The sequence below is a fragment of the Symphalangus syndactylus genome, chromosome 16 (genome assembly GCF_028878055.3).
Source record: "Symphalangus syndactylus isolate Jambi chromosome 16, NHGRI_mSymSyn1-v2.1_pri, whole genome shotgun sequence".
NCBI classification, from domain to species: Eukaryota; Metazoa; Chordata; class Mammalia; order Primates; family Hylobatidae; genus Symphalangus; species Symphalangus syndactylus.
The window spans coordinates 69,710,271-69,726,781 of NC_072438.2; the positions used below are offsets into that span (position 1 = coordinate 69,710,271).

Genomic DNA, 16,511 nt, shown 5'->3' on the forward strand with positions numbered 1-16,511 from the left:
ATCAGGCTCACATTTTCAAATGCTGTGGTTTGTTTTGTCTTGTTGTTTGCTTTTTGCAGACTGCTGCCAAGCTAAAGATCAGTATATTGAGCAATTCAAAGATACGCTGAGCACATCTGTGGCCAAGTCAATTGCTGGATTTTTCGCAGAACCTATTCAAGTGGGTATATGAACCTCAGACATTAATGGAGCTGAATCTTCAATTATCAGAAAGTTTTAACTCGTGCATGCTAGAGAATTCCAAAAGAATTAAGTGCTCACTGTGTCCCTCTCTAAATTCATTCTCTTGGTCTCCTTGAAAAAAAGAAGATGCTGACTTTCAAATGACCTTTAAAAAACCCTCTCCTCCATTCTCACCAGACAGATGAAACTACTGAACTCCTAAGATTCTTAAGAAGAGGAAACCTTGGCCATTTTTAGCTGCTTAATAACATCCGCATTGTCCAAAGAACTCTTTCCTTAGTCTCACCAATTTCCTTTATTCTACTGTTTTCTAATCTCAGAAAATAATCAATGTTTGCATCTTTTTTCCAGAAATCATGGTATAGAGTAATAAGTCCTCTTTTCACCCATAGTGGAAACTGTTCTATAGACTGTTGTTAAAATTGCTAGTGTTACTATCATGATAATGATGATAATGATGATCTAACTTTTTTATATACTTTGAAATGGCTGGCTGTTATTATAGGTCTTCTTGGTCTGGTCTTTTGCAGGGTGTGAATGGAGTTGTCCAATACCCAAAGGGGTTTCTAAAGGAAGCCTTTGAGCTGGTGCGAGCAAGGGGAGGCGTGTGCATTGCAGATGAAGTAAGTGGCATGTAAGAGTGCCATTGAGTGCTGTGGGAACAGGAGATGCACAGACAGAAACCTCCTAAACTTCCTCTGTGTTCCAGGCAGAAAGCCTCCGCTCTGTGAATTCCAAAGTTTGCCTACAAATGAATGAAATTTTTGCTAGTCGGCTGGTTGATTTGTTAGTACATTCGCTGATCAGTTTAACAAGTACAACAGGACTTAAATATCCAAATTGATGTCTATCAAATAAGTTGCTAACAGCCATTACGTGATGTTATTAGACCGTGACTCAATATATTTTTTTAATTCCTTTCTAGGGATTGTTTCAGGGGCTGACAAACAACATAGGAAATTTAATCTCATAACCAAGGTTTTTGTTGTTTTTATTTGTTTGGTTATTTTGAGACAAAGTCTCGCTCTGTCATCCAGGCTGGAGTACAGTGGTACAATCTTGGCTCACTGCAACCTCTGCCTCCTGGGGTTCAAGGGATTCTCCTGCCACAGTCTCCTGAGTAGCTGGGACCACAGGCGTGTGCCACCAAGCCTGACTAATTTTTGTATTTTTAGTAAAGACGGGGTTTCACCATGTTGGCCAGGCTGACCTTGAATTCCTGACCTCAAGTGATCCGCCTGCCTTGGCCTCCCAAAGTGCTGGCATTAGAGGCGTGAGCCATCGTGCCAGGCCTGATAGCCAAGTTTTTAATCTTTATTTTTGCAAAAATAGTATTTACCAACTGGCAGCATATATCTTTCTGACAAAACTTGCCTGGAAATAATGTGGGTTGTTTTGTTTGTTTGTTTCTTTTTGAGACGGATTTTCTCTCTTGTTGCCCAGGCTGGAGTGCAGTGGCGTGATCTCAGCTCACCACAGCCTCTGCCTCCCAGGTTCAAGTGATTCTCCTGCCTCAGCCTCCCAAGTAGCTGGGATTACAGGCATCTGCCACCATACCCGGCTAATTCTGTATTTTTTAGTAGAGACTGGGGTTTCTCTGTGTTGGTCAGGCTGGTCTCAAATTCCTGACCTCAGGTGATCTGCCCACCTTGGCCTCCCAAAGTGCTGGGATTACAGGCATGAGCCACCGCGCCTGGCCGAAATAATGTTTTTAAAACAATAATAATAATCCAGCCTCTAAATTAGAAGAGTACCACCACTGCAGGTACTGCATTTGAAAATAGCTCCCCAAAAATTGTAAAATAGATTGAATTAAAGCAGCATTGGTGGAATAAGGACACTACCCCCAAGGGCATTACTTTAATGGGAATAAAATTCACTGGCTATGTGAGCTCTAGCCTGTGTGTTTTCAAAAGGGATTAATTTACTTATAAGCACACCTCATATTAGAGTGTATCAAATAAAGCAGTCCTCTGTCTACTGAGAACAGCTATGGAGATTAAAAGACCAGAGGATGATCACTAGGGCCACAGAAGCTGTGCCCCACTGCTGGGTGACCTATCATGATTGGACCAACAGGTGGTTAGACCAGCCAAGGACAGGTGGAGAATCTGTAAGTATGTTTCACACCTATTTCAGTCCAGCCATCATTGCTGGGATAGACTTCCTCAACTAAAAATTTCCTACAGCTAGGTTGGGCACGGTGGCTCACACCTGTCATCCCAGCACTTTGGGAGGCTGAGGCAGGGGGGTCACTCGAGGTCAGGAGTTCAAAACCAGCCCAGCCAACATGGTGAAACCGCATCTCTACCAAAAATACAAAAATTAGCTGGGTGTGGTAGTGCATGCCTGTAATCCCAGCTACTCAGGAGGCTGACGCAGGAGAATGTTTGAACCCAGGAGGTGGAGGTTGCAATGAGCCAAGATCACGCCATTGAACTCCAGCCTGGGCGACGGAACAAGACTCCATCTCAAAATAAATAAATAAATAAATAAATAAATAAATAAATAAATATTCCCTACAGCTGACACTGAGCTGTCCCATCAGCAGAAATTTTGCAATTTCTTCCTGGGCACCTGGGTCTCTGTTATGCCCAGGTGCATTTGATGTCCCTGGTGTACCACAGGCAGCTTGGGCCAGCCTGCTTCTGCTGTGCCCATCCTCCCTTCTCCAATCTGCCCACAAACCGATCGAAGTCCTGGCTGGAGAAAGTTAATCTGCTACTTTAAAAAGAAGAGTATATCCAGTCAGTTTGAAATTAGCTACATCAGTAAAAAGGATAAACTTTGGCCTCCAAATCAGCACAGAGTGAAGCTGTCACAGTCAGACTAATTAAAGAGAAGGTAGGCTGAATTCAAAGGAAATATGAATTTCAGAATTTTCTGTCTTGTGGTTTTATGACTTTCAAACAATGTAATTGAAAGCTATCTAACACAGGGTATCCTTAAGAAGGACCATACCGAGGACTAGGTAAAAATAAGGATAGCTGGAATTTTCTGAGTACCTACTATGTGTCAGACACTGTTCATAACACTTTGCATGTGTTAAGTCAGTCCATACCTATCAACAGTTCTATAGCATGCCCTATTGCTATTATTCCCACGTATTAGTCCTTTTTCATGCTGCTGACAAGGAAATACCTGAGACTGCGTAATTTATAAAGAAAAAGAGGTTTAAAGGACAGAGTTCCACGTGGTTAGGGAGGCCTAACAATCATGACGGAATGCGAAAGGCACATCTTACATGGCAGCAGACAAGAGACAATGAGAGCCAAGCCAAAAGGTTTCCACTTATAAAACCATCAGATCTTGTGAGACTTATTCACTACCATGAGAACAGTATGGGGGAAACCACCACCATGACTCAATTATCTCCCATCAGGTCCCTCCCACAACATGTGGGAATTATGGGAACTACAATTCATGATGAGATTTGGGTGGGGACACAGCCAAACCATATCACCCCATTTTAAATATAAGTGAATTTAGGTCCAAAGTGGTTAAACAAGCTTATGCCGTTAGTAGAAATAGGTCCAAGACTCAAACTCAGGCTCCCAAAACCACATGACTAGCCACTGTAACAAGCTGCCCCTCCAAAATGACAGAGCGTGGTGTAGAAAGGGCAAATCATGGCAGAAAAGGAAGGAATAGAGGACAGAAAAACCTGAGTGCAGAGGGCCAGTTCTGTTGAGGAGCAGTCTTACACAAGTCATCTTAATTAACAATCAGTGGCATTCTTTTCTTTAAAATGTGGAATCTGGATTAAAGTTAGAAAACTGAAGCCTCTGGGCCCATATCGGCATAGACCGATTTTGAATTTGAAACTGACTGCAGGACATGCACACCCGTAGTCCCCACCCTACTTGCTGTCGTGACCTAGCCTGCTTCTCTCCCTAACGTATGCTCCTCATCTCCAAAGACAGTTGAGTTTGTGGACCTCAGAATGATCCATCTCTGTACTACTGTAAGAGTCTATGAAACTGATACTTTCTCAGTGACTAAACATGGTTTACATAATTCCATGCATTTGTAACTGAGTCCAAAGCTTGTACCACTTGCTGCAAAACAGTCAGTAAGTCAAGCAGTAAGATGTTGGGGCAAGGAAGACCACTTTATTTGGGGGAGCAAGCAAAACGAGAAGATGGCAGACTCATGTCCTAAAGCACCAACTTAAGCAAATGTGGGTTCCTTTTATGTTAAAGGAAAGGGGAAGAGGGAGGGGGTTGAGGTCAAAAGGTGACTGGTGACCACAGACATTTGGGCCACAGCAAAAATAAACTTTCATCCTTGGTCAGGTTACAATACTGTTATAAATTTTTAATGTAACGTTGTTACTTGTGTGTACATCCTTCTTATCTCCTCAGGGATTCTTTTTAAAGCATCCTTGCCTTAAAGTTAAACCATAGACTAAATTCCTCCCATAGTTAGCTTAGCCTATATGCAGAGATAAACAAAAGCAGTTAACCTAAAAGACATCATCACAGTGGGAGATGTGAGCAAGCTGGTTAGGAGCAAAATGGATTAAGTCATGCTAGGCTTCCTTTTCAGTGTTACACATTGTCCAAGCAATCTGATTTTTCACCATTTATGCCATTTACGTATGGTATTTAGATGGAGTGAAAAAGAAAGACAGGCAGGAAGACAAAATGAATGGATTTTCCACGAACTCCTCATACATTATCCTATTTGGAAAAATCAATCAGCTGCCCAGAGGCTCATTAGTAGGAAGGAGGCAACCCAGGATTCCAGCCCAGGTCTGTCTGACTCCCAGGTTAAGCTCTTCTCCTACATTGGTCACTATCTCTAATTCTAACCCCTGGAATCTGTCCTTGAAAATGAGAAGGAATCTGAAAAGGAAGCTCACTCTTTTTTTTTTTTTTTTTTTTTTTTTTTGAGATGGAGTCTCTCTCTGTCACCCAGGCTGGAGTGCAGTGGCGTGATCTCGGCTCACTGCAACCTCTGCCTCCCAGGTTCAAGAGATTCTCCTCCCTCAACCTCCTAGGTAGCTGGGACTACAGGCGCCCCGCCACCACGCCCAGATAATTTTTGTATTTTTAGTAGAGACGAGATTTCATCATGTTGGCCAGGCTGGTCTCGAACTCCTGACCTCAGGTGATCCACCCACCTCGGTCTCCCAAAGTGCTGAGATTACAGGCGTGAGCTACTGCGCCCAGCCTGGAAACTCACTCTTTTAAGTGCATTTCAGAATTGGCTTCAAGTGCCCACATCCCTAACCCCCATTTTGCATTGTGTGTATGTGTGGAGAGAGACAGACAGACAGAGAGACAGGCAGGGAAACTGAGAGCCAGAAAGAAATCAAGGAGACTTCACCAGAAAGGCTCTGGCAGAAATGTGCATGGAGACTTTGGGAGGCCGAGGCGGGCGGATCACGAGGTCAGGAGATCGAGACCACGGTGAAACCCCGTCTCTACTAAAAATACAAAAAAATTAGCCGGGCGTGGTGGCGGGCGCCTGTAGTCCCAGCTACTCGGAGAGGCTGAGGCAGGAGAATGGCGTGAACCCGGGAGGCGGAGCTTGCAGTGAGCCGAGATTGTGCCACTGCACTCCAGCCTGGGCGACAGAGCGAGACTCCGTCTCAAAAAAAAAAAAAAAAAAAAAAAAAAAAAAAAAGAAATGTGCATGGAGATGTTTGTGTGGCTTTCTTTAATCAGGCACTTCTGCCACCCTGTCATTCATTCCACAAGTGCTTCCTTTTTTTTTTTTTTTTTTTTTTTTTGAGACGGAGTCTCGCTCTGTCGCCCAGGCTGGAGTGCAGTGGCGCAATCTCGGCTCACTGCAAGCTCCGCCTCCCGGGTTCACGCCATTCTCCTGCCTCAGCCTCTCCGAGTAGCTGGGACTACAGGCGCCCGCCACCACACCCGGCTAATTTTTTGTATTTTTAGTAGAGACGGGGTTTCACCGTGGTCTCGATCTCCTGACCTCGTGATCCGCCCGCCTCGGCCTCCCAAAGTGCTGGGATTACAAGCGTGAGCCACCGCGCTCGGCCCACAAGTGCTTACTAAGTGTCTACTTTGTGTCAGGCACTGTGCTAGGTGTTGTGGATAGAGAATGGAGTAAGACACAGTCCCTGCCATCTGACATGCCCACTGGTGATCACAGTCCTCTGTGAAAGCCTCTGCGGCAGCCTGCCCAGAGTACCTTGAGAGGGAGCCTAACTAAGGCTCAGGAGAACCTTCAGGAACCAAGTGATGGCAAAGTTTGTTCTGAAGCACAGAAGAAGTCGGTGAGATGAAGCAGCAGGAAGAGGGTCTTCTAGAAAGAGCGAACAGCATGCACAAAAAAACTAAGGTCAACTTTTAGTCCAAACCACAGTTTCTAGATTAGAGGAGTTCAACCCTGAGTTAACTGCCTCGGCTGGGTCCTCCTCACGATACAGTTCTCAGGAAGGGGAAGGCATCCCTGGGAAGAGGATGACCAGTTTAACTGGGCTGGAGCAAGTGCCCGAGCTCCACTTGACTGACAGTGACTCCCTTTTCATCTATCCTGGGGCAGATTCAGCTTCTCTACTTTTCTATCCTGCTTTCTTACACAGAGGAAATGCTCATCAAAGATTGTTAATCATAACGATCCCTGTCATAATATTTGTATGACCCTCATGAAGCCTGTGACATATTGTTGGATTTCTACTTGATGGATGAGTTAGCAGAGGTTCCAAGGACTTAAGAAACATACCCAGAATTGCACAAAGCTAGGAAATGACTCTTGATGCCTAATAGCTCAGGCACAGATCAAGCGCTTTGTCCATGATATACAGGATACTGATGATAGTGGCTGATGATGGCTGTCATGAGGATGAGGAGAAAGAGGAAGAAAGGGAACGGAACAGAGAAGAAAACAGCATTTCTTTTTTTCTTTTTTTTTTTTTTTTTGAGATGGAGTCTCACTCTGTCGCTCAGGCTGGAGTGCAATGGTGCAATCTCGGCTCACTGCAGCCTCTGCCCTCCGAGTTCAAGTGATTCTCCTGCCTCAGCCCCCCGAGTAGCTGGGATTACAGGCACCTGCCACTGCACCCGGCTAATTTTTTGTATTTTTAGAAGAGACAGGGTTTCACCATCTTGGCCAGGCTGGTCTTGAACTCCTGACCTCGTGATCCACCTGCCTTGGCCTCCCAAAGTGCTGGGATTACAGGCGTGAGTCACTGTGCCCAGTCAAAAACAGCATTTCTTGAAGAGTTTCCAATGGTTTTGAACTTGTTTTCCCAGGTGCAGACAGGATTTGGAAGGTTGGGCTCTCACTTCTGGGGCTTCCAAACCCACGATGTCCTGCCTGACATTGTCACCATGGCTAAAGGGATTGGGAATGGCTTTCCCATGGCAGCAGTCGTAACCACTCCAGGTAGGACCCACAGGCAGTTTGTGTTTGCTTCTGGGCCTCGTACGTTGGGCTATGATATAAAACACGTGTGTTGGAACTTGTGTAGATTGGAGACAATCACGGAAACAACATGATGCATTTCCCAAGCAAATGAAAGAGAGAAACAGTCTGTCTGCCTGACTGTGAAACAGATGGAAGAAAGCCAGCCCTTTTTTTTTTTTTTTTTTTTTTTGAGACAGAGTCTTGCTCTGTCATCCAGGCTTGAGTGCAGTGGCACAATCTTGGCTCATTGCACCCTCTGCCTCCCCAGATGCAAGCAATTCTCCTGCCTCAGCCTCCTGAGTAGCTGGGATTACAGGTGCGCACCACCACGCCCAGCTAATTTTTGTATTTTTAGTAGAAACGGGGTTTCACCATGTTGGCCAGGCTGGTCTCAAACTTCTGACCTCAGGTGTTTGACCTTGGCCTCCCAAAGTGATAGGATTACTGGCGTGAGCCACTGCACCCCCATCCGAAAGCCAGCCCATTCTGATCATCCTGTAGGGAAGACTAATTCTCCCATGCCTACAATGAAACTCAGGGTTCCACCACACTTTTGAGGTATATGGAAGAGGGAGAGAGGATGGGAAGAGGAGAGGGATGGGAAGAGGAGAGCGTTGGGAGAGGGCTCTGGTGTCTCTTCCTCTTCTTATAAGAAAACCAGTTCCTTGGGCTTAGATAGGGCCCCACCCTGATGACCTTATTTAACCTAATTACCTACTTAAATGCATTATCTCCAAATACAGTCTTATTCAGGGTTAAGCCTTCAACCATATAAATTTTGAGGCGATACAATTCAGTCCCTAACATCTACTATCAGTTGAATGAAGGTTGAATTGGATTGGATGCCATTTACAAAATGAAGTAACTGTAGTCCAAATGGCGCGATGAGAGATTGTGGACAGGAATGTGTCCCTCTTTCCACACCTTCTATTTTCTCCCTCTAGAGATTGCCAAATCTTTGGTGAAACGCCTGCAGCACTTCAACACCTTTGGAGGGAACCCCATGGCCTGTGCCATTGGATCTGCTGTGCTTGAGGTTGGTTCCAGCAGCCACATTATCCTCACTCATTTCACAAATGACTGTTTGAAAACCACACATGCATTAGCAGAACTTTATCATGCTGAATTGTTAAAGGGGAGAGTTAATTCATAGTTTATCCATTAAAGTTAGATTTCCGTTTATTATTCTGCCTTCTCCCTTTTTAAAGATCTACTTTGGGTGCTGGAAGTATTGGATAAGAAATAATATATAATAAACCTCACATGCATGGGAAATATAAGAATTTTCCTAGCCAGCTGAAATTTCTTTGTTATCTGGGTAGTGATTTATAGATGTTAACTGCTATCCTTGTAATTAGTTTCATGTTGGCTTTCTCTTGTGTATTTTTTCTTCCTTCCTTTTGTTGTACTATTATAAATTGAATGACTAAGGAGACACTGAGTTCTACGTGCTTACAGCAAGGTAATTCAGCTGTTCAACCCTACACCATTGATTTAGCCTGGGATCGCATCTGTTTAAAAAAAGATTTTTTTAATGTTCTTGTTAACATGCCTAATATCATTTGCTTAAAGAACTGTAACAAATTTCTGGAAGAATGTCTAAGAAGTAAATGATGGTTTTTTTTGTGGGGAGGAAAACTAGTTGGCTGGGGGCCAAGGGTCAACAAGAGTCATTCTGCTGTATATACTTTTATACTTGCTGATATTTATATATATACACACACATATATATTTATATATGTATATATATTTATTTATTTCAATAGCTTTTGGGATACAAGTCGGTTTTGGTTACATGGATGAATTGTATAGTGGCAAAGTCTGAGACTTTAGTGCACTGTCACCCAAGTAGTGTACATTGTACCCAATATGAAATTTTCCATCCCTCACCCCCCTCCCAGCTTCCCATCTTCTGGGTCTCCAATGTCTATTGTGTACCCATAGCTTAGCTCTCACCTATAAGTGAGAACACTTATTAGTTGCTGTGAAAGACATTATTTTCTTTTTTATGGCTAAGTAGTATTCCATGGTGTGTGTGTGTGTGTGTGTGTGTGTGTCTATGCACACCACATTTTCTTTATCCACTCATCAATTGATGGGCTCTTAGGTTGGTTCCATATCTTTGTAATTGTGAGTTGTACTACAATAAACATACATGTGCAGGTGTCTTTTTGATATAATGGCTTTTTTTCCTTTGAGTAGATACCCAGAAGTGGGATTGCTCGACCGAAGGATAGAACTACTTTTAGTTCTTTCAGAAATCTCCATACTGTTTGCCACAGAGGTTGTACTAATTTACAGTCCCACCAGCAGTTACACTCACTGATTTTCGACCATGAACTTGATTTACCTATTCCAAAAAAATTTTAAATAAAAATAAACAAGTAAACGCTGTCCTTGCCAATTAAAAAGTTATTTTCAACTACAATTAAGTCATGAGATGAGAAAGTATGGGTAGGAATGTGTCATTTATTTCACTTTGTAGACATTGCCTTTTTTTTTTTTTTTTTTTTTTTTTTAGAAAGAGTCTTGCTCTGTCACCCAGACTGGAGTGCAGAGGCACAACTTTGGCTCACTGCAACCTCCGCCTCCCAGGTTCAAGCAATTCTCCTGCCTCAGCATCCCAAGTAGCTGGGATTACAGGCACGCACCACCACGCCCAACTAATTTTTGTATTTTTGATACAGATGGGATTTCACCATGTTGGCCAAGCTAGTCTCAAACTCCTAACCTCAAGTAATCCACCCACTGCAGATCCCAAAGTGCTGGTATTACAAGCATGAGCTGACATTGCCAACTTCTTTTAAAAAGTGCTTTGTTACCTCAACCAATTTAGAAGGTAGAGAAGGTTTAGGTGAACAAATAGGTCTTTAAAAATAACAAGGTTTTCCTGGAGTCATGCAATTATTGTCAGCTAAGTAAAAATATAGTATATTTCATGTGTCTTGTCAAGAACCACAGGTGTTTGCTGTAAGTAAAACTGAGGTAAAAATCCTTTTATATCTTCTGGTGCCCTGGCTCTGGGCTTAGCCAAAGAGGCCAGAGCCCCAGACCAGGCTGCTTGGGCTATGAGAGCCCATGTCTGGCTGAGGGCTGCTGAGCAAAGGTCACCATCTTCCAGTAGGGAAACCACCTGTGATATTTCTTTCCTCAGAGCATTCAGCTTATTCACAACTATATCCCAGTTCTCAGCAAATCCTGACAATAACAAGCCTTGGGATTTCAGAATCTACATTTTCAACTGTGTTGAGACACACCTTTTATTCTTTCCTAAATTCTTTTTTGTTTGTTTTTTGAGGTAAAGTGTTGCTCTGTTGCCCAGGCTGGAGTGCAGTGGCGCAATCTTGGCTCACTGCAACCTCCTCCTCCCAGGTTCAAGCGATTCTCTTGCCTCAGCCTCCCGAATAGCTGGGACTACAGGTGCCCACCACCAAGGCCGGCTAATTTTTGTATTTCTTTTTTTTTAAGTAGAGATGGGGTTTCACCCTATTGGCCGGGCTGGTCTCGAACTCCTGAACTTGTGATCCACCCACCTCAGCCTCCCAAAGTGCTGGGATTACAGGTGTGAGCCACCATGCCTGGCCCATTATTTCCTAAATTCTTAGCCACCTCTGGAGGTGAGGGAGTTGGGGGCAGAAGCATATCCCCTCCCCTAAGACTTTTCTTCTCTCCTTACAACAAATCTTTTTGTAGTCCTTGTGGTCACACTAGACTTGTTCTGCATTCTGTTTGGTGAAGTTACAAGAGGGGCCATGTCAAATGACTTCTCCATGATTCTCAGTCAATCTTAAAACTTCTGCCATGTAAGATCATTTGGGGCTTTCTCTCAACAGGTGATTAAAGAAGAAAATCTACAGGAAAACAGTCAAGAAGTTGGGACCTACATGTTACTAAAGTTTGCTAAGCTGCGGGATGAGTTTGAAATTGTTGGAGACGTCCGAGGCAAAGGCCTTATGATAGGCATAGAAATGGTGCAGGATAAGGTAGGTGCTAATCTACTCCTCTCTCTCAGCTGCTTGGAGCCAGCAGGAGATATAGGAGGAAACATCAGCTAAACTTCATTTACTCTCAGGGAGAGAGAACACACAAACAGCAAGATTTCAGCAAAGCCCTTTAGAGATTAGCAGAGAGTGTTGAGTATGAACAAAATGCTGGCAGATCATCAAGAATTATAGAGGGTTGAGGGAGAGCATTGGGAAAAGAAACCAACATTATCCTTGCCATCCTAGGCAGAGAGCATAGGCAATGACTGAATACTTAGAAATACAGGGAAGGGAGGAAATTATTTGGGGAGAAACAGAAGGAAGTAAGAAAGAAGGGCCAGGAAAATGTTATGGTGAAGGTTTGGGGTGAGGAGGTTAAATATATATAAGGGGTTGTTGTTGTTGTTGTTGTTGCTGAGACAGAGTCTTGCTCTGTCACCCAGGCTGGAGTGCGGTGGTGCGATCTTGGCTCACTGCAACCTCCACCTTCCAGGTTCAAGCTATTCTCGAGCCTCAGCCTCCTGGGTAGCTGGAATTATAGGCATGCACCACCTTGCCTGGCTAATTTTTGTATTTTTAGTAGAAACGGGGTTTTGCTATGTTGCCCAGGCTGGTCTCAAACTCCTGACCTCAAGTGATCTGCCCATCGCGGCCTCCTGAAGTACTGGGATTACAGGCATGAGCCACCGCGCCTGGCCTATATTGAGTTTTGTGTTTGTTTGCATGCTTACTTACTTGTGAATGGATTTCAACCTCCCAAGTAACCAGGGAGGAATGTTGCCCACTGAGACCTCTAACTCATCATAACAACAATTGAACTTAGCATCTTCCCCCAAACCAGGTATTTCTCCCAAAATCACTCTTTGTTTCTCACCCTCCACCGTTCTCCCAATTACTCAGCCTCAATACCACAAAATCATCTGACTCTTCCTCTTCCCTTGTTTCTAACATCAAGACTCATTGATGTCTCCCATGTCTCTCAAATCTTTCCCTTTGTTTCTACTGCAGCCCCTATAGTAAATGCCCATAGGAAATTGTGCCTTTCCTCCATAAAATCAAAACCTGAAAAGAGCAGGAGAGTCTTGGGAGTAGGGAGGAATAGCCAGACTAACCTCATGTCCACAGTGATCCAGCTTTCTCTAGCAATTTCTACCTCTTTGGTCTTACCACCATTCTACTTTAGAAGGATTGATGCTCAATTTTTTAGACCAGACATGGTGTAAGACTCTTCAATTCATACCACATGTCAGAGCCAGTACAAAGCTGAGATGTTTAAGTAAGATTTGAAAGCCAAGGGAAGACACCAGGAAAATAAACAAAGGGTAATATGAGACTAAGGTCCCCAGCTCATAGGTCATTTTATTTATTTATTTGTTTTGACCCCAACATGCATTCTACAATGGAGAAGAGCTCACAAGTCATAACGTATTTAAGTGTGTGGACAAGTACAAGAGTTGTTGTAACGTTCAGAAGAGTTCATCCTAATCTCCACCCAAGGGGTTCCCTGAAAGTTATCTATACTCCTCAAAGTGTAGACTCAAGAGAGGAAAGCCCAATGAGAGAGAAGGAGTTCTTCCTTTTGCTCTGTTTCGAACCTAACCTCTGTGTGCTCAAAGTGATATGAACAAAGATGTTCATCACAACTTGTCTTAGTAAAACACTAGAATCCCCCTCCCAGATGACCATTCATACAAAGCAAGCTAGCTTATGGCATATCCCCACTGTAATGGCATAGATATATATTTGACATGGAAATATGTGCAAGCCATATTGTGGAAACAGTAAAACAGGTTTTTCTTAGTCCATCTGTGTTGCTATAAAGGAATACCTGAGGCTGGGCAATTTATCAAGAAAAGAGGTTTATTTGGCTCATGGTTCTGCAGACTGTACAGGAAGCATGACACCAGCATCTGCATCTGATGAGGGCCTCAGACTGCTTCTGTTCGTGGTGGAAGAGGAAGAAGAGCTGGCATATGCAGAGATCACATGATGAGGGAGAGAGAGAGAGAGAAAGCAAAAGAGCAGGGGTGGGTAGATGTCAGGCTCTTTTCAACAGCCAGCTCTAGAAGGAACTAATGGAATGAGAACTCATTATGGAGAGGACAGCACCAAGACATTCATGAGGGATCTGCCCCCACCACCCAAGCACCTCTTTTTAGGATCCACCTCCAACATTGGGGATCAAACTTCCATTTGAGGTTTGGAGGGTCAAATATCCAAACTATAACAAGGCTATAAAATAGTATCTATAGAAGGGGCTCTTTTTCTCTTTGCTGAACCATTTGTTAGTATAAGCATGGGCTCTAAGGGCAGACCATCTGGATTTAAATCCCAGCTCCTACATCCCCTAATTCTACTCACTGTCCCCTCAGTGCAATTACTCTCCAAATCCAAATGCCACTCAAGCTTTTTCTCAACCATGGAACACAGTATTCTCCCCTCTATATCTACCTATGGAAATCCTAGTCTTTTTCAAGATCAAGCTCTCCATCGCATCTCCTTAAAACTTGCCTTTGCTTCTCCTCTATCCAGGAGATCCACCCTTCAGAGAATTCCTCTGGTACTCACTGTCTAAGGAGCTGCTTTGAAAAGATCTTTCCCACTATATTAGTCCATTCAGGCTGCTATAGCAAAGTTCTATAGATTGGATATCTTATAAACAACAGAAATCTATTCCTCATGGTTCTGGAGACTGGAAAGTCCAAGAACAAGGCGCAGGCCAACGTGGTGTCTGACGAGGGCCCACTTTCTGGTTCATAGATGGTGCCTTCTTGCTGTGCCCTCACATGGTAAATGAGGCAAAAGAGCTTTCTGGAGCCTCTTTTATGAGGGTACTGATCTCATTCATGAGGGTTCTACTCTTGTAACCTAATCACCTCTCAAAGGCCCCACCTCCAAATATTATGCCATCCCTTTGGGTATTAGATTTCAATATATGAATTTTGAGGGACACAAACATTCACTCTGTGCCATCTAACCTGCATTTGTTGACTCACTTTTTATGTATAAATACCTTATTTTCCTAAATAAGTTTACACTTTTGAGGCCAGGAAACATGCAGATGGTAAGTGCTTTGTGTTTCTCAATTAATTTCAGGCCCCTGCAACACATCAAACCACATTCGCATAGTTATAACACCCAAGACCTTTGCTATAATGCTGTCCAGCATCACCCAGGATAGGTACTCTCATATTCTGTTGGTAAGGAGGTACAGCCTTTTGGACAGCAATTGGTCTGTAGCTCTCAAAATTTTAAATATCTACACATTTTGACCTGCTGATATGGTTTGAATATCTGTCCCCTCCAAATCTCATATTGAAATGTAATCCCCAGTGTTGGAGGTGGAGCCAGTGGGAGGTGTTTGGATCATGGGGGCGGATCCCTCATCAATGGCTTGGTGATGAGTGACTTCATGTGAGATCTGGTTGTTTAAAAATGTGTGGCACCTCCCTACTCTCTCTCTCTTGCTCCTGCTGTCACCGCATAACCCATCTGCTCATCCTTTGCCTTCTGCCATGATTGTAAGATTCCTGAGGCCCTCGCTAGGAGCAGGTGCTGGAGCCATGCTTGTACAGCCTGTAGAACTGTGAGCCAGTTAAACCTTTTTTCTTTATAAATGATCCAGTCTCAGGTATTCCTTGGCAGCAACACAAGAATGGTCTAACATACCCGGCAATTTCTAGAAGTGTGTCCCAAAGAAATACTCTCAAAAGTGTCTAAAAATATGTATGGATAGGAATATTTGCAGCATTGTTTATAATCATGAAAAACTGGAAACGACCTAAATGCTCAACATTAGGAGATGGAACAACTTACTGCAATGAAATACTAGGTAACGTTTAAGAAGACTAAGTCCAAATATACTGACATGGAAAGATGTCCAAGATATACTATATATTATTAAAAGGAAATTGCCAAACATTATTAAATGACTTATTTTTAAAAACATGCATATAGATGTATTTGCCTGCATAGAAAAAGTGTCTGTTTCACACCAAATTGTCAATAGGAGGTGTCCCTAGGAATAGGATAGGAAGTGGGGAAATGTTCTGGTTTTACTTTATGCACTTCCAGAACATTTGAATTTTTTTCAAATTTTAAATTTATAATTCTTTAAACATAGATTCACCAAAAGAGATAAACACAATGCTCCATTATACATTCATCAAGAAGTTTAATTACTAGCATGCCCACTTCATTATCAAGCAGTTGGGGCACAAGCACGGGCACAAGGGCCTCGGCAGGCTGTGCTGTGGCTTTAGCCTTAGTAGAGTTTCAGACCCTGCTTTTTTTCCCTGAGGATGGCATACAAGATGTTCAGTTAGCCATAGCAGTTGAGGCCAGGGAGGGATAAAACGGGCAAGGGAGCCAAGAGGGTGCTGGCCCAGAGCAAGGCTGGGGTGAAGCCACACAGACTCCACCCATTCAAAACCGTCATGTTGGTCCAGGCACGGTGGCTCACACCTGTAATCCCAGCACTTTGGGAGGCTGAGGTGGATCACTTGAGGTCGGGAGTTCGAGACCAGCCTGGCCAACATAGTGAAACCCCATCTCTACTAAAAATACTAAAATTAGCCAGGTGTGGTGGCAGGTGCCTGTAATCCAGCTACTGGGGAAGCTGAGGCAGGTGAATCATTTGATCCCAGGAGGCAGAGGTTGCAGTGAGCCAAGATTGTACCACTGCACTGCAGCCTGGGCAACAGAGTGAGACTCTGACTCAAAAAACAAAACAACAACAACAACAAAAGAACTGATCCCCCCTACCCAACCTTCCCTCCGGATTACTCTCCAATCCCTCTGGCCTCTCGAATCATATTTAATGCCCTTCTAGTTCTCACAGTTTAGCCCTAAATTACTTTCATTGTCCCTTTCCAATCAATCATAAGTGGAATGCATGATAGCATTTTGAAGTCAGTGAGAAGATTCTAGTCCTTCTCTCTCCCTCAGGTCCTTTCTGATCCAATAGTC

The 16,511-nt window shown here is 43.6% G+C and overlaps 1 protein-coding gene across 2 annotated transcripts in view; it reads left to right on the forward strand.

The window, feature by feature from the left end:
- AGXT2 (alanine--glyoxylate aminotransferase 2) overlaps window positions 1-16,511 on the forward strand; it is a 45,317-nt gene that overhangs the window by 21,170 nt on the left and 7,636 nt on the right. The window contains exons 8-12 of one of the 2 annotated variants that reach the window (XM_055245926.1): window positions 60-160; window positions 714-806; window positions 7,407-7,539; window positions 8,505-8,596; window positions 11,394-11,543. In XM_055245926.1, the coding sequence (XP_055101901.1) occupies window positions 60-160; window positions 714-806; window positions 7,407-7,539; window positions 8,505-8,596; window positions 11,394-11,543 (569 nt within the window). The remainder of the gene's footprint in view (window positions 1-59; window positions 161-713; window positions 807-7,406; window positions 7,540-8,504; window positions 8,597-11,393; window positions 11,544-16,511) is intronic. The other variant, XM_055245927.1, reaches the window with a different exon arrangement.